This window comes from Hippocampus zosterae, chromosome 9, assembly GCF_025434085.1.
Source record: "Hippocampus zosterae strain Florida chromosome 9, ASM2543408v3, whole genome shotgun sequence".
Classification (NCBI taxonomy): Eukaryota; Metazoa; Chordata; class Actinopteri; order Syngnathiformes; family Syngnathidae; genus Hippocampus; species Hippocampus zosterae.
This window is the reverse complement of record NC_067459.1, coordinates 24,675,147-24,697,085: the sequence shown is the minus strand read 5'-3', so window position 1 is coordinate 24,697,085 and position 21,939 is coordinate 24,675,147. Positions and strand designations below refer to the sequence as shown.

Genomic DNA, 21,939 nt, shown 5'->3' with positions numbered 1-21,939 from the left:
CCATCCGTGGCGTGACTTTTCAAAATCTAACAACGAGGTTCTGTTCGTCTCCCTTTTGCAAATCGATCATTACATGTTACTGTTCGATCACTTGGATACATACAAAGGGTATTTAACGCAGAAACAAGTTGGCATGTAGTGCGAACCAATCAGGTGTGAGCGTGTCCCTACCGTGAAACAGTCAGTGAGAAACATGTCCTCTCAGTGTCACAGTGAACCAATCAGGTGTGTGTCCTTAATGCTGCAACGAACATACCAGGATTGGTCGTATCCCTGCAGTGAACTAGTCAGGTGTGGGCGTGTCCTCTCAGTGTTTCAGTGAACAAGTCAAGAGCAAGAGTGTGCCTGCAGTGCCAATTAGGTGTGACTATACCCCTATACTAACCAAGCATCTGTCTGCAGTAAACCAATCAGGTGAAAGCACATCTTCAGTGTTGCAGTGATCATAAAACAAGTAGATGAAACCAGCTGGTCTGTTCCACGTTTTTCCCGTTATGCTTCACTCTCTATTCAGGCTGGTGTGTTTTTTTTTCACATTTCTCTGATTATTACTTATTCATGTATTGATTTTGAAGTTCTGCTGGTTCTACCTGGTTTCCACTGGATTCTACTTGGTTCCGTTCCAGGCACGGTCTGAATGCGGCGAGGGTGCGCAGAGCTCCGAGTCTGAGTCTGACTCGGCTTCTGCAATGTAGGGTCCCATGGTAGGGCAGCAGGAGGCCCCTGCTGGTCCCCCGAGGTTAGACGGCAGCTTGGCGGATGAGTAGAAACTGTTGTTGAGAAAGTCCAGGTTCTCTCTGGACTGTGAGATGGAGAAACCGCTGAAGGAGTGCTCCAGTTCGTCATGGTCCACAGATGGGATGGACAAGGAGCGATCGCTGTCGGGCTTAACCTCCTCCTCTTCCCCTGCCCCCTCTCCTTCTGCATCCCCTCTCTCCGCTTTCTCAGCCCCCCCTTTCTCTCCGGTACTATGGCGGTTGGCCCGATTCCCACTGTGCCGTTCTCCGGCTGGCGGTGGTGGAAGTCGAACCAGCGACCCGTCCCCCGCCGGACTTGGGGTATTTCCGTGGCTACGCTGGGGGAGAGGTGGGGCCTGTTGATGAAACTGGGAACTGATTGGCTGCCAGGAAGTGGAGGGGGGGCAGGTGGTGGCATTGTGGTTCCGGGGAGCAGTTGAACTACTGGACCTGACCATCTTGGTCCCAAAATGACTCTTATCCACATTGTCTCCAGGCAACACTCTGAAACGACAACAACAACAATGGAAAGTTCTAAGGGTATCAGACCCTAGTTCTTCTAGGTCTTGGACTGGATGAAATGATTTTAGACAACGTTCATGTCTAAGACGGAAGGGGCCCTAAGACACATGCCTTACATTTACAGGGTCGCATTCTAGAGTACAATAATGCCTTATATGGACAGGTTATAACATTGTAGATTACATTCCCATGTGGAGGGGTCATAACATTCTAGACTAAAACCATGTTCAAGATGGACAAAGTTTTAAGGATCTTGAATACATTAAGTTGCTGTCTGGCCTCAAACATTCCCTAGATGGACCACCAGTCTAGATTCATTCTAGTTTGGATTCATGTCTCAGAAAGACAGATCCTGGTGACCAGGACCAAATACTAACTGAGGGATCTTGTGTATAGACTGGCTTTTCTCCAGCTGGTCCACTGGACTGTGGTAAGGTGGCGCAGGGTCTGGTTCCTTGGATCCAAAGTAGGCGTCCGTCTCAGTCTGTGAGATTCCCATTCGCTGGATGTAGATATTGACGAGGAAGTCCAGCTTTCTCTCCATAGATAGTACCTGAAGGACAAAGACCCGAAGAGGAAAACATACATCACCAAACGAAGTACCGCCAGTTGTGCTGGTTGCCAGTGGTGACTCGTCACCTGCTTCTCCACTTTCCCCAACCGTCCCATCATGCTGGGGTCCTCAGGGAGTTCTTCCCCAGCAGCCTTTGGTCGGTCCTTGTCTGCAATTGGTGTCCCCCTGCCAACAATCTGGTCCACCCTAAAACCAGGAAGACAAACAAAACTATTCTTTGCATTCTGAAAGCCAACTACAATCTGGAAAAAGTTACGGGCAGACAGTGTACCTGGACTGGAGGTTCTTGATGCGTGCAAGCATGTCCAGGTGTCCCGCTGAATACTGTTCAATCACGTCCATGACATCATAGGGACGAAGACTCTCTTTAAACTTTCTCTTGGACACCATGAAGCGCATGATACTGGGAGACAGGAAAAAGGAAGTCAACACTTTCTCCTGACATCAAGTGCGGACAGGTCTTTTAGACTACAGCTGAGTCATGAGATACTAGATTAGAATTGACAGGGTCTTACGATTCTTAACTAAATTCACGTCCTAGATGTACAAAATAATTCAATTCTAGACTGGATTCATGTCTCAAATCAACTGGATCGTGAGAGTCTAGAATAAATTGTCTTCAATGGAAAGGTCAGGTCTAGTCACAATGAGATTGTGGAGTCACTTGGATTAAATGTATGTGTGTTGTTGGGTCTTCTGTGATGTTGGCTGATTGTCAAAGAAAGACTGTCAGTGACATCTAGAGGGCAAAGGAGCACAAACAACAATTAAAACAGCACCACCCAAAAAAAAAACACTACAAAAAAAGTGGAGTGAGACAGAACAGAACGGAAGAGAAGACAATAAGAGAACAAGGAAGCTATCTGGTGTCAGTCCGTCTCTTACCCAACAGCTGATGGTGACGTTGGTCCTGGGGTGAGCAAAATAAACCAAGATGTGAACCAAAATGTGAATCAAAAGGCAAAGAAACAGCGAGCAAAGCGATGAGTGAAGTTGACAAAATGTCCATGGCGGCGACCGTTCCAGAAGGGGAGTCTCCATACCAGATGGCTCGGATGGTGACCTTGATGCCGGGTGTCAAATCTTGCGGGACAAACTCACAGTGGCAGCTCTTGTTGTCATCGGCCAAGTCTTCTCCTGGCAGGCTAGCGTCTGCAATGGCCAACAACATGGCGGAGTTACGGTGGCGGCAGAAGATGGCAGTCACATGCGAATGCTAGTATGCGTGCGCTAACCTGGCGAGCTCTTCTGTCTGAACTCTTCATCCTGCATCTCTATGAGCACTACACGAGAAGAACATACCACATGCTTGAGAATCAGCATCAGACACCAAGGAAGAAACACCCGAAGAAAACCACAGTGAACGCCACAGTCCTCACATCCTAAATAATGTTAGCATGGCTTAGCACTTAGCACCACGGAGGAAGTACTACAAGGTAGCCAAACTGGCGCATCTTGTTGGTCAAAGTGAAACCTTTGGCTAAGACCTGGTACACACAGAAGGGTTTTTCCAACTCTTAAAAGATTTTTTTGTCTCTTACAGATCCCACAAAAGGATGAAAACTCGGGCATTCAACAGATTTAGTCCTATTGTGTGGTGTGTTCGCACAGAGCACCACATACATTAATATTTTTTCTCTACCACTAATCTCAAAACAAAGTCCACCGAGGGGGAAATCTTGCTTGATCACACATTATCTCTAAAAATCCAATCGGAACCAACACTTCCAGCTATGTGGCAATGTTACCTGGGTGTTTCTGAAGGGACCAGAAGCGAGAGCGTTGCAAAGACGTCAAAAAAAAAAACTTGCTTTGGGAAATACTATTGACATTTGGTCCACCGGAACTTGTCAATAGTCTGCGGACGTTGTATCGGTCTGCCGTGGTGAAGAAGGAGCTGAGCCAAAGGGCGAAGCTCTCAATTTACCAGTCGATCTACGTTCCAACCCTCATCTATGGTCACGAGCTATGGGTCGTGACCCAAAGAACGAGATCCCGGATACAAGCGGCCGAAATGAGTTTTCTCCGCGGGGTGTCCGGGCTCTCCCTTAGAGATAAGGTGAGAAGCTCGGTCATCCGGGAGGGGCTCCGAGTCGAGCCGCTTCTCCTCCACATCAAGAGGAGCCAGATGAGGTGGCTTGGGCATCTGATTCGGATGCCTCCTGAACGCCTCCCCGGTGAGGTGTTCCGGGCATGTCCCACCGGGAGGAGACCCCGAGGAAGACCCAGGACACGCTGGAGAGACTATTTCACCCAGCTGGCCTGGGAACGCCTCGGGATCCCCCGGGGAGAGCTGGAAGAAGTAGCTAGGGAGAAGGAAGTCTGGGCTTCCCTGCTAAAGCTGTTGCCCCCGCGACCCGGCCCCGGATAAGCGGTAGAAGATGGATGGATGGATGGATGGATGGATCTGGTCCACCCACTTTTATAACCAAAACGCCATCAGCTATGTTGTGGTTTATTTATCGCTGGTTACTCATTGGTCAATCAGGGCAGTTCTTTGATTGGCTACAATGTCTTAACCTCACAGTTCACAGAGTCATTTAACCATCTATCCATCCATCCATCAATCACTTTTTTTAATCACTCCATCATCCATCCACCCAGACATCATCCATCCATTTTATGATCCGCTTATCCTCACAAAGGTCACAGGCGTGCTGGAGGGTATTCCAGCTGTTTTTGGGCAGTAGGCAGGATTACACCCTGAACCGGTTGCCAGCCAATCGCAGGGCACACAGAGACGAACACCCATCCGGGCTCACACTCACACCGAGGGACAATTTAGAGTGTTCCATTAACCTGCCATGCATGATTTGGGAATGTGGGAGGAAACCGGAGTACCTGTAGAAAACCCACGCAGGCCCGGTGGAGAACATACAAACTCCACACAAGAAGGCCGGATCCGGAATCAAACCCTGCACCTCTGCAGTGTGAGGCCGATGTGCTAACCAGTCGCCCACGTGCCGCCGACAAGACATCATCAACTCATCCAAAAATCTTTCCAAACAACCTTCTGTTACACACCCATAAGGATGGAATTGATTCTATACCAGCCACAAGAACACAAGCTATGTGAACCACTATACTATGCCAAACAAAACGAAGCAGAAGATCATGAGAGTTGAAACGTGAAAGCTTCCCTGATCCTTTCTGGCCTTTTCCTTCATCACTTCCTTGCCTGCCTCTTTTCTTACATGGTCTTCTAGCCTCTTTTGTGTTTTATGAATGAAAGGGATTTACTTACTTTGTGCACGCATCCCCCCCGTGGGGACATCATTGCAATCAAAATCCAAAAAGTGTGACATCGTTTCTGATGTTGAAATGGATCACTGTGACAGGACTTTAAGTGAATGGTCTTCCAGCACGTATGATGTCCTTTAAAATGTGACTGGACACATGATTGGACACATGATTGGAGAGGGGTCTGGATATGGACCTAACCAGCACCTCCATCCTACCTTCAGAGTTCTGGCGAGATGCAGCTCCTCGGATCCTGAAGGCCTGCCTGGTTCTGTTGCGTTCACCAAAGCTCCAGCTCTTAGGAACCTTACTGGGACTGTCTTCCAGACACGGATCTATGCTGGGAGAGCGGCGCAGGGCCTGAACACCCCCGGGCACACCAGGAACTCCGGGAGCCACACCTGGAACAACTACCGGGACCACTAGCAATCGGAAGTACATGAAAGTCATTGGTATCTGACAGTGAGTAAAGGTAGACTACGCGGACAAGACTCACCATGTTGAGGGGAACCTTTTCCTTTGGTTCCTGAACTGCGCGGAGATGAGAAGACTCTCTCCTTTAGACTCACCTTCTGACTGTTGGGACAGGACTAAGTCAAAAGGTTGGTGGTCGTGTTACACGTGACCTACTAAGATTGTGGCGCAATTAATAAAGAGGCACCAAAGTTGTGTCTATTGACCTATTCGTTTGCGCTTTAGGTAGTATTGGTGGTTTTTGTAAAATGAAGTTTGCAGCAATGGGACCGGACGATTCTTAAACTTTTGAGAATCAAATCGTGGATTCTGACCTGGGAGAAGGTTCTGGTTGGACATCCTTCCTGCAAAGACAGAAGAAAGGTCAATAATAATTTTAATTCTAAAATCATTAAAGTAAAAAAACATGACTCCCAAGAGAGAATTCTTGATGACTGACTCAATGAAAAAGGTGAGACCTGAATGACAGTCCTGACTTGTTTTTGAGGTTCCTCAACAAGTCTAACTGGTTGAGGGGCGGAATTAACCTGGAAAAACAACACAATAACACACCTCATGTTTATCTTTACCTTGATGATGCGCTACCAGCACAAATTACAGCAGATACCAATGTCAAGAGGCTTAATTCTCAACGTCTTTGCCTTGAGTTATTAATACATTTTTAAAGGTCTCTACAAATACGATTGACTTAACATTTGACCTAACGTTTGTCTGGATACAATGGACTGACCTGTACATGGGGACGGACACGGTCCTCTCATAGTAGTCCCACGTGGATGTCAGATCAGAGCGACTCAGATTTGTGGCGTAAACCCTCCACGCAGCCTGCATACACACAGCAGGTGACTTTTCGTCGCGTTTACTCGACTCTATTCACCTCCGCTCTGTTCTACTCTACTGTATTTAGTTTTTTCTATTTTACCCTAGACCAGTGCGGCTATTCTGTAGCTACCTGAATGAGTCCAGCTGCCGGGTTTCGTCTTTTCTCGAAATGTTTTTGTCTGTGCTGCTCTTGGACCTTGAGAGCAAAGCCAGAACCCAAGATGCCCTGACAACAAGCGAGGAAACAGACAAGAAAACAGATTAGTATCCACGCACACACATATACACTCATACACCCCCCACAAGCACACCCACAGACTTACAGCTGGCAGAGCAAAGAAGGATACGCCGATCAGAGTGAACGTGGCCGCCAGCAGGCGACCGTTCCAGGTGATGGGGAACTTGTCGCCATAGCCAATGGTGGTCAGCGTGATCTGACAGAAACGGGTGAGCAGCCAATCAGATGGGTACGGCACTCGATGGGTTTGTCGTGAAAGGATCAGAGGGAGTCTCACCAGTCCCCACCAGAGGGCGTCGGCGTACGTCTCAAATTGTTCGTTGTCTTCTTTCTCGGCCAAATAAACCAGGAAGCTGGCCAGGATCAGACACAGGAAGCCGATGTACCAGGCTGTGATCAGCTCCTGAACACGCGAATGCAACATGCATGCGCACACACACACACACACGCGCACCAAAAGTCCTTGAAGCTTGAATTCAATCTGGCGCTTCAGAAAGTCACATCAATTGTCCACAACAATACACAAGATAACATGATATGACTTGCTGTGTAATGCACGCGCGCGCACACACACACACACACACACTTTAGAATGAAAAACTTGTGAGGACTGGCCTAAATGTCCTCACTTGTCAAAAATGTCCTCACTACGTTGGTCTTATAATCACAGTGGTCCTCACAAGAATGGTCATACAAACACACACACACACACACACACACACACTAGCTGCCCGAAGACTGCTGGGATAGGCTCCAGCACGCCCGCGGCCCTTGTAAAGATGAGCAGATCAGATTATGGATGGTTGCTAGCGGCCATTTAAAAATTAAACAAAAAAATTGATGCCGAAACACAAATGGCCCCTGGGCCATAGTTTGGACATCTCTGCTGGAGACAAAGACCAGTCGATTGCTGTTGCTACTTGCCCTGACATTGTCTCAACAACCTGTCGTTTGTCAATACGTGCCCCGACATTAACTGGCGACCAATCAGTTGTCCTTCACCTTGCTATGGGCGTAGACGACCGATCCCAAGAGCTTCCAGGTGCCTCCGCGGCGGTCCATGCGGATCATGCGCAGAATCTGAAGAAAGCGCAGCGAGCGGATGGCCGAGGTGGCAAACACGTTTCCCTGCGTGCCCGCCGCCAGCACCGAGATGGACGCGATCAGCACCATGATGTCTGAAGACGGAACACGTGTACACATTAATATAAACACACATACAGCATGCATACGCACACATATACAAAAAAAAAAAAGACATGCTTAACATGCACATGTGAACAGCAACGCAGATGCAAAAATACACACACATGCGAGTGCGCGCCAAGATTATAGCTAAAGAAAACTAACTACAATAAAAAAAAACATTTGAAAATCATGAAATAAGATAACACGATAAAACAAACAACAACGTGAGCTTTGTGACTGAATAAAAACGAACCAACTTGTAAAAATGGCTTCAAACAAACTGAAAAACCGAATTTACAAAACTATTCCAACCCTGGAATGCGCATGTGCACGCATAAAATGCGTGTGCACAGTCCAGCTCACCGATGATGCAAAAGGGCTTCCTGGCAAATTTGAGTCTGCCTCGCCATCCTCGATATCGGCAACAGCAGCCCGCCGCCCAGATGCGCACCGTGTACTCCACGCCAAACACCACAATGGTCACCACCTCCTGCGCAAATATGCACGCGTGCAAAAGCACAACGCATGTCAACAGCCAGCGCTGACCCAACGTGCCCTGAGACTGCCCGGCAGCCATTCAGCTATTTTTCTCATATATGTGCCGTGACAGGGCGGCCCGGTAGTCCAGTGGTTAGCACGTGGGCTTCACAGTGCAGAGGTACCGGGTTCGATTCCAGCTCCGGCCCCCCTGTGTGGAGTTTGCGTGTTCTCCCCGGGCCTGCGTAGGTTTTCTCCGGGTGCTCCAGTTTCCTCCCACATTCCAAAAACATGCATGGCAGGCTGATTGGACGCTCTAAATTGTCCCTAGGTGTGAGTGTGAGTGCGAATGGTTGTTCGTCTCTTTGTGCCCTGCGATTGGCTGGCAACCGATTCAGGGTGTCCCCCGCCTACTGCCCGGAGACGGCTGGGATAGGCTCCAGCACCCCCCGCGACCCTAGTGAGGATCAAGCGGCTCGGAAGATGAATGAATGAATGTGCCCTGACACTGGTTGGAGACCAGTCTGTTGTTGGTCCACATGTCAGTCTGGGAATACTGTATCTCTGAGGAATGCCACAAGGCTCAATCCCTGGGCCAATTTTTTTAATGCTATACTTGCTCACCATAGGATCTATTTTTAGGAAACATGACATCTCCTTCCAACGTTATGCAGATGACCTCTAGATGACCAAGCAGATTAATGCTGTGGTGGGAAGGAGCTTTTTTCATCGTCGGTGGCCGTCCAAACCTTGGAAAGAGCAACCTCTGAATGTTAGGCAAGCCCACACAATGAGGGGCAGGTGTTTAAATCACGCTTAAAGACATGTTTTTATTCCTTTGCTTTTGAATCACAGCCTGAGTGACTGCTAATTTCACCATGTATGATTTAATGCGTTTATGAGTTATTTGTTTGTTCCGTCTGATCATTTGTACAGCATTTTGCTTCAACTTTGTTGTTTAAGATGTGCTGCAGCGGCATCTTTACCAGGATGTAGAGCGCATCCTCTGAGCTCTTCTCGTACTCTCGGATGGTGGAGAAGACAGACAAAACCAGGCAGGAGAAGACCAGCAGAAACCTGAGAGGTTAAACACAGCCCACGGACTGACAATCAAAGCCATAAATAGGAAGCGGCAGCGCAATGGCCGTATTAGCTTTCGGAAAAGTCAGCGGCCAGTCCGCATGTGTGAAACTCGAACGCTTGTATTGTATTGTATTGTATTGTATTGATCGGACACTCAGCCGGACGCTTCGGCTGCTGGAACCCATGCGGCACGCTAAGGACAACCTATGCGTGTGGGTGCACGTGCTCGTGTCTATAGTTGTCTGAGAGTGTGTGTGTGTGTGCATGTGTGTGTGGGTGAGTATTCTTACACGTAAGCATGATATACGAAGGCCCAGCCCCTGGGCCTCTCCAGGACATTGTAAAGGAAATTCTGCAACCGCCTGTAGAGGGCGTTCCTCTTAGGAGCTCTCTTGCCCCCCGACACACTGCTGCGCTGACGCCGAGGTCCTTCTTCGGCTGTGTAACACAAACGGGGCCCAAGCTCAGTTTTGCTCAGCATCGGGAAAACCGCGACGAAATCAATCAGTCAAAATCAAAGACACTCCGAGTGGTCATTGCCACAATACTTGCTTCAGGGTTGTTGTGTTTTTTGTTTTTGTAAAAATCCCAACAGACGGGAGATGGCGCTTGATATTCTAAAATATATCCAGGTATGTGCCCATTAGAAAAATGTCAGAGCCTTGCCTGTAGAAGGTGCTATTGAGTAAGATTTAAAGGGGTGGTAAAGGGGACACCTAAAAAATAAATTATGAGCCACAAGATAACGCCAATTTTGAGTTTTCAAGCATGTTGAGGCCCAGTTGGAACGTCATTAATTATCATAATTAAACAAGAAGGTCCGAGTTCAAACCCCCAATTTAAAACCCAAACCGTAAATTTAATGAAAACCTAAACAATAGATGACATACTTTAAATTCATTTGTGTAAGTCTTAAATGTATTTTCGATCCATTTTATTTACGGGTTAAAAGTGAAATAACATTCAAGTCAATCAGGAACAAAGAGCATCCGATTTTGTTCCCTTCCATTTTACGGTCGTGTGACGTCACCTCAACCTTGTCTCTGGTCTGCTTTATTTTTTGACACATTTATTGACAAACGCACCTGCGATGAGCAGCGCGCCGTCCCTGCTGGAGTCGGCCCCCCCGGCCTCCAGACCCACGAAGCCGACTTTCAGCTTCTTCTGGTCGGCCTGCGCTCCGGGGAACACGCCACCGTTCCGAGACTTCTGCACCATGACGGACCTCCGGACTGTACGAGGCCGAGCTAGTGAGCTCGAAAGCTGGCGGACGGAGCTGCCCAGGTGTTCGGGTCAGCGCGGAACATCGCTGCCGAGAGGGAGGAAGATGAATGAAGAGGATGCTGACCAAACAAACCAGCTGCTGATCTGCAAATTGTTTTGTCTCCTCCGAGGCGACTTCCGCACAGACCGGAAGCGCAATGTCGTCACTGGTGGCTATCAAATGAGCCCCCCGCCCACAAAAAACAAAAAACAGGTGAGATGACAACCAGACACAACACAGTGTGTGTGTGTGTGTGCGTAAAAGTACTTAATGTCAGACCTTGTGTCACCATAGCAACCTCATGTTACCATGACAACCACAGAAAGTACCCTCAAGCAGGAGGGAAGGAAGAAGTGTTTATGAGAGGAGGTGTCAATTATGATTGATGGGGTGTGGGCGTTTGATGACATCATAAGGAAGAGGACCAATCAGGATGTCAGGTTTTAGTTTTATTTTTTTAAGTAAATCATGACAGTTAATTGTAATAATGGATTATGGGTCGAAAAGATAATGAGTGATGTGTAAGAAAATGATGAAAAAATGACTGAGTCTAATAACGATTATTTATGTGGCTCAACTGTTATTATAAATTGTGATAATCATTGATGGCGGCCCGGTAGTCCAGTGGTTAGCACGTCGGCTTCACAGTGCAGAGGTACCGGGTTCGATTCCAGCTCCGGCCTCCCTGTGTGGAGCTTGCATGTTCTCCCCGGGCCTGCGTGGGTTTTCTCCGGGTGCTCCGGTTTCCTCCCACATTCCAAAAACATGCATGGCAGGCTGATTGGACGCTCTAAATTGTCCCTAGGTGCGAGTGAGGGTGCGAATGGTTGTTCGTCTCTGTGTGCCCTGCGATTGGCTGGCAACCGATTCAGGGTGTCCCCCGCCTACTGCCCGGAGACGGCTGGGATGGGCTCCAGCACCCCCCGCGACCCTAGTGAGGATCAAGCGGTACGGAAGATGAATGAATGAATAATCATTGATGATAATTGCTGATCTTCCTCTGAGTCGTCCCAGTCGGAAATGAGCAAATAGAGACGGTTGGGTCCAATCACGTGAGGCGGTGCTGCGATCATGCATGTGGTTCAGGGTTGTTGAAATAGGGCGCCGTAGAAGTCGGCGGGTTCTGAGCGGCGGGTGCGGTAGCGACCGACCATCTCGCCGATCAGCAACTTCCTGTTGACGTGTGGCGGTGGGGCGGAATCGCCGCACGACTGTCGCCGACGGCAACCGTTCAACATAGTCTCCATCACCAAAGGGCCTGACACAAACACAGACAGGAAGAAAGGGGGAAAGTAGAGCTTCAAGCCAGAGTTGGGGTGTTCAGTAAGGATTCAAAACTTGGTAAAGGCTTCAAATTGGGGCTTGATGCCCGTGTTGGGGGTTCTAATCAGAGTTTCAAGAAAGGGTTAAGCAAGGGTTAGGATTTTAAGTTAGGGTTTCAAACTTGTTTATATGTTTTCAAGTTTAAAGACTGTGCTGTGATTTTTCAAGCCAGGGTTAGTGTTACAAATTTGTATTGGGGGTTTGAAATTAGCATTTCAACAATAGGTTTTGGTTTAAAATTAGGGTTTCAAGACTGGGTCTGGTTTCAAGGTATTTAAGTAAGGGCTAGCGTGTTAAATTTGCATTTCAAACCTTGATTATGGTCTCAAATGAGATTTTGTTGGGGTTATGAATTAGAGTTGGGCTTTCAAATAAGGGTTTTAAGATAAGGTTAGGTTTTCAAGACGGGGTTAGAGTCTTAAAGTAGGGATCAGGATGTTGAGATCGGGATTCAAAGCTTGGTTACAATTTTAAATTCGGGTTTGAAGCCAGAGCATTCATCAAGTTGGGGTTTGAAATTAGGGTGTCAAACAGTGTTTAGGGTTTCAAGTCTGTGTTGTGCTTTGAAACAGAGTTGGGGTTTCAAATGAGGGTTTCCAGAATAGGTTATGGTTTCAAAAAGCTGTTAGTTTGTGGTTTCAAGCGAGGGTTAGGGTTTCAATTTAAGCTTTCAAAGTGAGTTCTTGAGTAAGAATTAGGGATTCAAGCTAAGCTTGACAATTTGAATTGTGAATTTCAATGTGAAGGATAGGGTTGTAAAAGACGGACCGAGAGTACGCCTGCTGACGACGATCCCGTCCACCAGCGGCGGCAGCAAACTCCACTTGCTGCCGGAATTGCCACGTGTGATGATCCGGAAGAGGCCGCTACGGAGGCCGTGGACGAACATCACTTGGGTCTCCCATGCACTGACAGACACGTCGCGAGGACTGATGGACAGACAAGTGGCCGGTTAGTGATTGCAATATTTGCTTGTGACCACAGAGTGTCGTCACTACTCCACGTTTTACCAGTTGGAAGATTGGCTTTTGGTCAGCTCACAAACAGGAAAGGCCTCTAAACAAAACAAAAAACTTGGATGACGTCATAACCGAGAATCGTCACAACATGATGCTGATGACGCTACTGATGATGATGAAGAAGAAGAACATGCTTACCAATGTCCTCTAACCGTTCTACCCACACAATCATTAGCTTGGATTTGTGTCGATCTTCAGCCAACCTTTGAAGATCTGAATCCGCCTCCTTCCACTGCTTTGACCAAGCTGCAAACACAGAAAAGTGAGAAAAGTTATGATGATGATTACCGATAAGGTTTCAAGTCTGAGTTAAGGTATCAAGTCAAGGGATTCAAAGTAGGGTTTCAAGCATATGTTAGGGTCTCAAGCCTGGGTTAGGGTTCCAAGTTTGGGTTTCAACCCTCAGTTAGCTTTTTAAGTTGGATTTCAAGAGACAGCCCCGAAGACAAAGGACGAGTGATTGCATGATTTTTCATCCTGACCTGGCGATGATGAAGACGGAACGATGAAGGTGATGTCTGTCAGGGCGTCCTCGTACTTGAGAACAAAGCGATCGCCATCAAACGCGTGTCCGCCGCTCTGCCCCAGGGCAGCCACGAATTCTGTGAGGCAGAAGGAAGGAAAAACCTCAGAAAACCTGGCAGGTGATCGTGGCTGGCTATTGCTAACGTTAACGCGAATGCTAACCTACAACCTCGCGTCTGCGTCGAGCTACTGGCCGACCCAAACTGGACAGGAAATCCAGGAAGTGACAAGACACATTTGCACACGACTCCACATTATGTAAAATCTACAGTGTTCAAAGAAATCAGGGTTAGGGTTTCAAACAGTAGTTAGTGTTCTGAAGTAGGGTTCTGAGCTTGGGTTTGGGTTTAATATAATAGTTTTGCGTATTTCAAAGTAGCATTTGATGCCTGCATTACAGAGTTTGAAGTTTGGGTTTCAAATTGGCAACGGATACCTCAGTTGCTGTCTTCTGTCCTGCCCTCACATAGAAGATGAAGGCAGAGTCCTGGGTTTTGAAAGGGAGCTGGTCTAAACGTCTCAGGTCCTCACAAAATCCTGGTATTGATGAATCCAGTGATACCAACTGAGCTGGAACATCCCCGCTACCAAATTCCTGCATAGGGAGCACACAAGTTTAATATTTCTAACATGACTTAGGGTTTTAAAGTAGGCTTTCAAGGCAGGGCTAGGGTTTCAAACAAGAGTCTCAAGAGTGAGAGAGGGTTTTCAAGTTTGGATTTCAGCTAGGTTTAGGTTGTAATGTTGGGTTGCGTACTTTCACAGTCTCAGGAGTCACCAGGCCCAAGTGGGACAGGAAGAGCCTCGCATTCTGGACGTGAGTGGCAGGACGAGGACATGGTGCAGGTGCACACGTTGTTATGGCAACAGACCGGCAGATATCCGCCTCCACCAGCTGCTGTTGCTCCAAAGTTGCTCGGAGATGATTTAGACGCTGCTTCTCCTGACAGACCACAACAGCAGAATCTTTCTACACCTCTCCCACTCAAGTTCTGAAGACACCCAGCCTCATGCTATATTCTGCAACTGACCCCCTGGAGAGTTCTGATGGCACATGAACCCTAGCATCTTTTGTACCTGACCCCAGAAGCAGGTTCTACTCTTGATACCCCTGCATTTTTTGCCCTGAATCTCCAGTAAGTTCTGCTTCTGCCGGCAGGTTCTGAAGGCACCTGGCCCCAAAGTATTTTCTCTACCTGACCTCGTTGCAGGTCATGAAAGCACTTGACTAGTAGAATCTACTTCACGTGAAGCATTACCTTCCTCTGCACCAAAACCCCAGGGTCTCACCTCCTCAGTCAGGCCTTCCCAAATGTCAGGAATACTCATGTCTGCTTCAACCAAAGGAACTGTGTTGATGGTTTCCAGAGACAGCGGATTTTTGACACCAGACCCACAGTGTGATATTGCAGCATACACCTGGTCTTCACCGCCACCACTTTCCTGAAGTCTGACCGCTTTCTGCATGGAAAACTGAAGATGAATTGGTCAAATATTCAGTGCAGGGTGACGTGCTCGGTCATCAGACACCTTTGGACTATTTTTTTCCTCTCTGGGATGAAGACGTTGCTGAAGAATCCAGGAGTGATGTGAAAACTGTCCTCGAATCAGCACCATGAGTGATGGGCACGATGCAGAAGCTTCGTACGTCAATTATTACGGCAAAAATAACAGGAAAAAAAATTTGAGAGAGGGAGAGAGAGAGAAACAAATGTCTCCGGAACCGTGTGGACCCTGACAACACACCTTGTTCAGGTCCCTGATCTTGTTCCAGAATTCCTAGGATCACAGAAGCATCCAAAGCAAAATATCTGAACTTTTTCAGGGTTCTGTCACTCAGACCGGAGCAGCCAATCAGTGCATCCTCGTCTGAAGAGCTTCCAAAGGATGAGCTAGCTCCAGACACCTGCATGATGCTGACATGTAGACAAGATGAGACATGTGTGACCAGGACGGTTCCTGAAATTCAGTGATAAAAACTTTTTCAGAACATTCACTTGGGAGTAGGAATGGACTTAACATTCTTTACCAAGACTTAATTATGTCTTCAACAACTCTTCAACATAGACATACATAAAGGTCTTCACCGAGTTTCCACAAATCGCCATCAAATCTTTTTCAAGTATTTCACAAGTCTTTAACAAATTTCACTGACAGTCTTTATCAACTCCTAAAAACGTTTCCACTGGTCTTCAGCAAAAATCTTCAAGTCTTTTAGAAGTATTCAATGGAGACAAAAATTCATGTTGAAAAGCTAGTGTACGTTTGTTTTTCTCACCAATTTAGCGTGGCTTCAGCTGCCTCCTTCACTCTCAAAGAGACGGGATTCAGTTCTTTCTCCTCTCGGCACCGTACTTCCTCTTCCTGTCTGGATTTGCTACCTGACACGCCGAGCTCCACAATCTCAAAAAGCTCCAGCAAGCACTCCTGGATGTGGACAAGGAAACATGCTTGTGCACAAATGCTAATTAACTTGTGGGCTAGTTAGCGCATTAAACTGAGTTCGCAGTGGAGACCTGGTCCTCCAGGATGTCATGGTGACTTGTAATCCAAGTGCTGAGGCAATGAAAGGCCACCACAATGATGGAATGAAGCTCTCTGGAGTGAAGCGGTGGAGGACGACCGCACTGGAACTCAATGTAGCGACAGATCGAGCTGACCACTCGCTTCTTTTCCTGCTCCGCCACGGCCACATTCACCCTGGCCAGTCCTGCCAAAATCTCCATGGCCACCAGGCAAACCCCTGAGTCGTTCCTCCACTGGACGGTCAGATGTTGAGTCAGCAGATGCACAATATCTATCCACAGGACTGCCGCCATGGCTGATTGGTCGGCTAGTTGCCATGAAAACATGCACAGTCGGCATTCGTGATCTGAGATATGGCGGTAAACACTGGAAACTCACTAGATCTGTCGGTGCGTTTGGTTCCCCTGTGTCCGGCATAGTGAGTTTTTGTTGCCTGGTGAGTTTGTCCCTCAAGCTCCTTCAGAGCGCAGTCCTGAACCAGAGTCAAGACGGCCGCTGCAGAAACATTGGTAAACGTGGGTAAAAATCATTCAACCAATAGAAATGCATGACTACCCAACCTAGCAGCATCTGCGTGTTGGTACTGTCAGCCTCTGTCTGCAGAGAACCCATCAGCAAACCGATCAGGCGCAGCTTGTGGGACTGGAAGCTTCCCGTGGTGGCTTCATCATCACTGGTGTCTCGGAGCGACTGAGGATCCAATAGTAGATCAGTGTGAACCAATGGTAAATTGACATTAGCAGAAGACAAACATTTTGACTGGGCAGACAAGTGGGCAGTCACCTGTCACGTGGACGGACAGATGATGTGGATATATGAACAGGAAAAGACATATCATCTGCACATGTGGAGATGAAAGGACACAAAGTGACAAGACGTGAAAGGTGCTGTACCGCCAGCTGGACTGGTCCGAACTGCTGGGGAAGGGGCAAGAGTGACATCAGCACCAAGATGGATGCCCGCCGCAAGTCTGCCAGGCTCACGAAGGCCTTCAAGCTCAGCATCTCCCTGGGACACAGACATGGACAGAATGTAGGAAAGTAGTCATTAGTTTCAAGTAGGTACACTGGTACCTTGTGTTTATTATTAAGTTTATTGTGTCATGTTGCATCGGTGCTACTGTATGATGTTTATGAGGTCTAGTTTTTTGAGGTGGTGTCACCTTTCCAGCAGAACCTTCTCCAAGATGGAGATGAACGAAGGGAGCAGTAGGTTGACTCCAGGCAGATCACAGCAAAACAACGAGGACGAGTGGAGCAGGATGGAGGACACAACAGGGCTTAGGCTTTCACACACCCACAGACCCTGCAGAAGGACTGCATAGAACCTGGACGATGGATGCAGGACGACCTTACACAATTGACGACATCACAATAACCAATGGTCAAGTTCTACAAGTCTTAATCAAATCTATCAATCAAGCCTTCAATGGGTCCTCTACTCCTCAACAAGTCTTCTATATGGCTTCAACAGTTCTTCGTTCAGACCACACACATTTGAGGAGCTTAGTTGTTAAAATATTCGGATGAGTGAGTAGTACCTCCACCCTCCAGAAGACAAACAGTAACACACCTCGACAGGTACACGGGAAGGACATCTTCTGAGGTTTTCTTACAACAGAAGATCCGACAAAGTGTCCCACAGGCCTCAGCTCGTCCATCTTCCCAGCGGTCTAACATTACACACACCTTTTCTGTTGCCATACGTGCATAAACCTGCTGGGAGAGGTTCAGTATTTAATACAAACCGTTAGGGGCAGAGTCTTTGTCAACGAGAGCAGCGTCAAACAGGCAGAAGCCAAACAGGTGAAGCAGGGAATCCACGCTGCCCCTCATAGGGGACGGGGGACCACGGGGGTATGAGTACAACACCCATGAGAATGCAGAAAGACCACTAGAAGACTTCCACGGGTGGAAGGATGGGGAGGTCTGAGGGGAGGAGATGCGAAAATAATACATGCGAGGTGCACACATGGACATGAAAAGACGCGTCATGTTTATTCACTTGTGATGATCCTATCTGAGGTTTCCCAGTGGCCTTGGAAATGTTTGATGTCTTCTGTCTAGTGTGCGGCGGAGGCGGTGATTTGCTGGGCATGCTCAGTATGTTGACGGGGTTCGGAGGGGCACTTCCGGAACGAGGACGCGAGACACCTGAGGGGACCCCAAAAAGGTTTTCCCGAATGTTGACTGGATTGACCATTCAGGAAGCTCGCAGCTGAGAATTTGTTGCCTACCATAGGAGGGCAGTCTGTCTCTGAAAGGACTCCGGGTGACAGCGACACCTGAAGAAGAGAAACTTGAACTTGGATCAGTGCAACCAAATGAGGACAAAAAGGCTGATTAAGTCTTGAATTTATTGATTGGAAAATATCATTTGTGAGCAACTGGGTTTACCGAGAGAAGGCAGACGGTCTCTAAAATGGATTCTGGTTGAAAGTCCTGCAAGGTCACAACAATAAAAAGAAGAAGAGACGAGAAGGAGAACAGACACGTGATGTGGACATGAAGAGACATGGCTGATGGTAAGATTATGACCTGTGTTCATCAGCGTTTGGTCCCCTGGTTCTCCACAGACCACAGAGACACCTGCAGGAACGCAAGTTAATCATCATGAGGTCTGGCTCTGAGCTACGTATTTGCTGCTTCTTGGTCTTGGCTCTGTGGTTTGTGTTGAGTACCCAGAAATGCATCCACCAATCTACTGATGGTAGACATGGCTGTGAGGAAGACGTCTTCCTGTCCTGGAGGAACTGGGCCGTAAGCCGGTGGACGCTTCAGGTCTACAGGATTACTGGTTGGACACAGAGCAGTATTTGACTTGTGAAGGGGATTTGAGGACCACAGGTCAGAGATTGTGATCATGATGCATTACCTAATCAAATGCAGAAACCTGAACCAGGTCTGGAGGGTGACTTGGTGGTCCATGTCATCAGGGATCAGAGTGGCGTCCTCATCTGGGACCTTCAAATGAGGGAAGTCAGGACCAAAACTCAGACGCAGCAACCTGCACACCCAAAGGTGTTGATGATGGTCCTCTATCCTGGTCTGGAGGATGGATGTGGCAGACGGTTGCTCACCTGGATGTTAGAGCAGTGACAACCCGTGTCCACTGGTCCAATGCGGCAGGCTGAAACCGCCATGTGGTCATCATCTGTCTCCACGACAGCCAAAAGGACCGAGGTGGGAAACAGCGGGAACAGGACACCAGACTAACCTGGAACAGGACTTCCATGGATGGTAGGGACAGTGGCTGGCAAATAGCTGAATGGGGAGAGGAAGGCTAATGCTCATTGGATGAATGGCTCAATGAATGAATGGGGAAATTAATTGAATGATAGGTGAATGTGTGAATGGATGGATGAGTTATGAATTAATGAATAGCTGGAATAGATGCTAAATATTTTGATTACATGCATAAATGGATAAACGTCACAAGGGTCTGTCGCTTACGTGCAGAGGTGAGTGTGTCCAGTACTGATTGGTTGATACAAATCAGGAAGTGAAGCAGCATTTCCCAGGTCTCCCCGCTCATGCCAGCGCCCTCTTTCGCCAGCAGCTGAACTGCAGCCAGCACACGCGGGCAGACAGACGCGTACGCCGGACTGGAACGGTCCGGCCTGAACGAGACCCACATATGAGTCATGTTGCTCAAAGGCTCAATCCTTAACTGTCCTTGAAACTCATTAGTTGTCCAGTATATCATATCAGTGAAATGAATGGTCGCTAACTTAAAGTTAATAAAATAAAATATACCGACGGACAGCTCGTAACTTGAAAAACTGGCAATTACGGACACTTGTGAGCCAAGGTTGTGTAATCTTGGGATTTTGTGTTCCGTGGTGGCATACCTGGGCATGAACAAGGTCCGAAGGTGTCTAAGGATCTTCTGGACATAAACGTTGGGCTCCTTGATGAGTGGCGGAGGGATGGAGTCTCGTGGGGACACCAGCACTGACATCCAGTGCGTGTAGATGTCCACGCATACGCGGACCGTGTCGGAGTCCAGCGGTAGGCTTAGGCTGAAGCACAAAACCTCCATCGTCCACTTCACCTGAGGAAGGGATCCGGCGGGGGGGGGGGGGCGGGTCATACACACGTTTGTCAATTGACGCACTCATGCGTGCCTGCGCTGACTCACTTGAGCTTCCGTGCGCAGTAGGCTCCTACTGGGGGGGTTTCCCAGGCAGCCTCCTAGGGTCGTTACCACGGCAACGGCCACCTCTCTCGCCACATGGTTGGGGAAGCAAGCGAGCGCACTGACGTGGCCCCGCCCACTGCGAGCTGATTGGTCCATGTGCACCCGACTGAATACAAATAATTTGCTAAAATGACAAAAGTTCAAACGTCGAAAAAAAACAAGTGTTTTGTTTTCCCTACTTATAAGTTAACGGATCACGCATTAACATCATGACGTGTTTCGAGACACGGCTACACTTTCAAATAGGGGTGTCAAACAAGACGCAGACTTTCTCGTCGGGTTTTTAATTTAAAAAAAAAAGGGTTTCATTCATGGGTCAAGGTTTCCAATTAGGGTTTCAATGTATTGTTAGGATGTCATGTCCAGTTCAGGGTTCGAGAAGTTTTAGGATATTAAGATTAAAATTAGGTTTCTGAGCCATGATTAGTGTTTCAAATGATTTCAAGCTATTGTTAGGGTGTCAAGTCAACACTGGTGTTTTAAATATGGGTTTCAATTTCGGTTTCAAGGAATGGGAAGAGTTTCAAATCATCGTTCCAATAAGTCATTGTTAAGGTTTCAAGGTTATGACATTAGCATTTGCTGCCGGTCATTTCCCAATGCGGAAAAATGCACTTTCATTACAACTTACATTTTGAGAAATTCAACATATGCACTGTTAATTTGCGTTTTTCAATCAAAAGTCAAAAGCGGGACCTTGAACTCACCTGCTGCTTGCGGTGCCTTCAGGGTCCGCGGGGAAAGACCGCGCCCCCTCTGGCAGTCACGTGACGAGCCGCTGTTGACTGTCAACACGCCGCTGGCCCCTCCAAAGCAAGAAACCATGACGTTACGGGACCGTGAAGGTTAAGTTCTTAAAGGAAAGGGTAGGGGTAAGGTCTGGAGTAGTTTCGTGGTGTTTGAAGCTGTTGAGTTCACGTTTGGGTGATTTCCCTCTTTTATTAAATGTTTGTCTTGCCACAGGAGTCTTCTTCTTCCCTCTCAAAATAAAGACAACGTATACTTGCTGTCCAAGGAAAAAGACAAGAAGGAGAAAAAAAAAACAATCACGTCTGTCAAACTTGCAGAACGCGTGTCGTCATCCATTTGACCACTAGGGGGCAATGTTGCCTTAAATCCCACCGAGTTCGGTGTCACAGGACGGTTTTCAATTGGGCTTTCACGTTCGGACTACGTATTGGGGTTTTAAATGAATCAGATGGCAAGGCAGGATTGAGGTTTCAGATCACGGTTTTGAGACAGCCACAGGTTTGAAACGCCAATTTGCGAAATATCTGGCGATCTCATCGTGACGATGAGGGCAGGGCTCACATGAGGGTGAACACACGCAACCAGACACAGTCACATTGCGTGGTGGACGCCAAGAAGTAGGCACGAGAGAGGAGCAGGTTGTACGTGAAGAATTGTATGACAACAGAAACCAAATTCCAAAACAAACAGTCCAAAGTAGCAAACAAAAATCACAACTGAAGCTAAAACAGAACCGTGAGCAAAAAAAAAAACAAAACTTGACAGCAGCAGACAAACGACAACAAACAAACATGACAGTAGCCAAGAACAAACGATGAGTGCTTGGGCTGGGAATCCTTTTAAAGCCACTAATTATAAATATCCATTCATTCATCTTCTGAGCCGCTTGATCCTCACTAGGGTCGCGGGGGGTGCTGGAGCCTATCCCAGCTGTCTTCGGGCAGTAGGCGTGGGGACACCCTGAATCGGTTGCCAGC

The 21,939-nt window shown here is 47.8% G+C and overlaps 2 protein-coding genes across 14 annotated transcripts; both read right to left on the bottom strand.

The window, feature by feature from the left end:
- Positions 1-243: 243 nt before the first annotated feature.
- LOC127607507 (potassium voltage-gated channel subfamily KQT member 2) lies at positions 244-10,803 on the bottom strand. Of its 7 annotated transcripts, XM_052075886.1 has the most exons (19): positions 10,441-10,793; positions 9,646-9,793; positions 9,259-9,349; positions 8,159-8,285; positions 7,610-7,785; positions 6,885-7,010; positions 6,693-6,803; positions 6,500-6,595; positions 6,278-6,372; positions 6,006-6,074; positions 5,862-5,891; positions 5,570-5,649; positions 5,292-5,495; positions 3,069-3,116; positions 2,877-2,985; positions 2,105-2,236; positions 1,899-2,019; positions 1,637-1,812; positions 244-1,241 (listed from the first exon to the last, which is right to left on the bottom strand). In XM_052075886.1, exons 1-19 carry the CDS (start codon positions 10,571-10,573, stop codon positions 608-610), a joined length of 2,706 nt encoding a protein of 901 aa, XP_051931846.1. In that variant the 5' UTR covers positions 10,574-10,793; the 3' UTR covers positions 244-607. The 7 variants fall into 7 exon arrangements, 3 of the variants coding, with proteins under 3 accessions (XP_051931846.1, XP_051931847.1, XP_051931848.1); XM_052075887.1 differs by lacking the exon at positions 3,069-3,116 and having other exon boundaries at positions 10,441-10,794; XR_007964093.1 differs by lacking the exons at positions 244-1,241; positions 1,637-1,812 and adding an exon at positions 2,719-2,743 and having other exon boundaries at positions 10,441-10,798.
- Positions 10,804-11,047: 244 nt separating this feature from the next.
- On the bottom strand, positions 11,048-21,022 carry LOC127607700 (ral GTPase-activating protein subunit beta-like). 7 transcript variants are annotated; one of them, XM_052076270.1, is made up of 30 exons: positions 20,920-21,022; positions 20,153-20,318; positions 19,863-20,065; positions 19,465-19,631; positions 19,092-19,275; positions 18,887-19,018; positions 18,693-18,805; positions 18,550-18,600; positions 18,409-18,453; positions 18,249-18,296; positions 18,017-18,165; positions 17,760-17,940; positions 17,585-17,684; positions 17,175-17,339; positions 16,906-17,020; positions 16,573-16,702; positions 16,391-16,507; positions 16,003-16,319; positions 15,765-15,913; positions 15,233-15,402; positions 15,017-15,126; positions 14,777-14,959; positions 14,244-14,429; positions 13,923-14,081; positions 13,649-13,751; positions 13,444-13,563; positions 13,100-13,207; positions 12,953-12,998; positions 12,711-12,871; positions 11,048-11,877 (listed from the first exon to the last, which is right to left on the bottom strand). In XM_052076270.1, exons 2-30 carry the CDS (start codon positions 20,306-20,308, stop codon positions 11,702-11,704), a joined length of 4,044 nt encoding a protein of 1,347 aa, XP_051932230.1. In that variant the 5' UTR covers positions 20,309-20,318; positions 20,920-21,022; the 3' UTR covers positions 11,048-11,701. The 7 variants fall into 7 exon arrangements, with proteins under 7 accessions (XP_051932230.1, XP_051932231.1, XP_051932225.1 ...); XM_052076271.1 differs by having other exon boundaries at positions 12,711-12,850; XM_052076265.1 differs by having other exon boundaries at positions 18,409-18,600.
- Between the last annotated feature and the right edge of the window lie 917 nt (positions 21,023-21,939).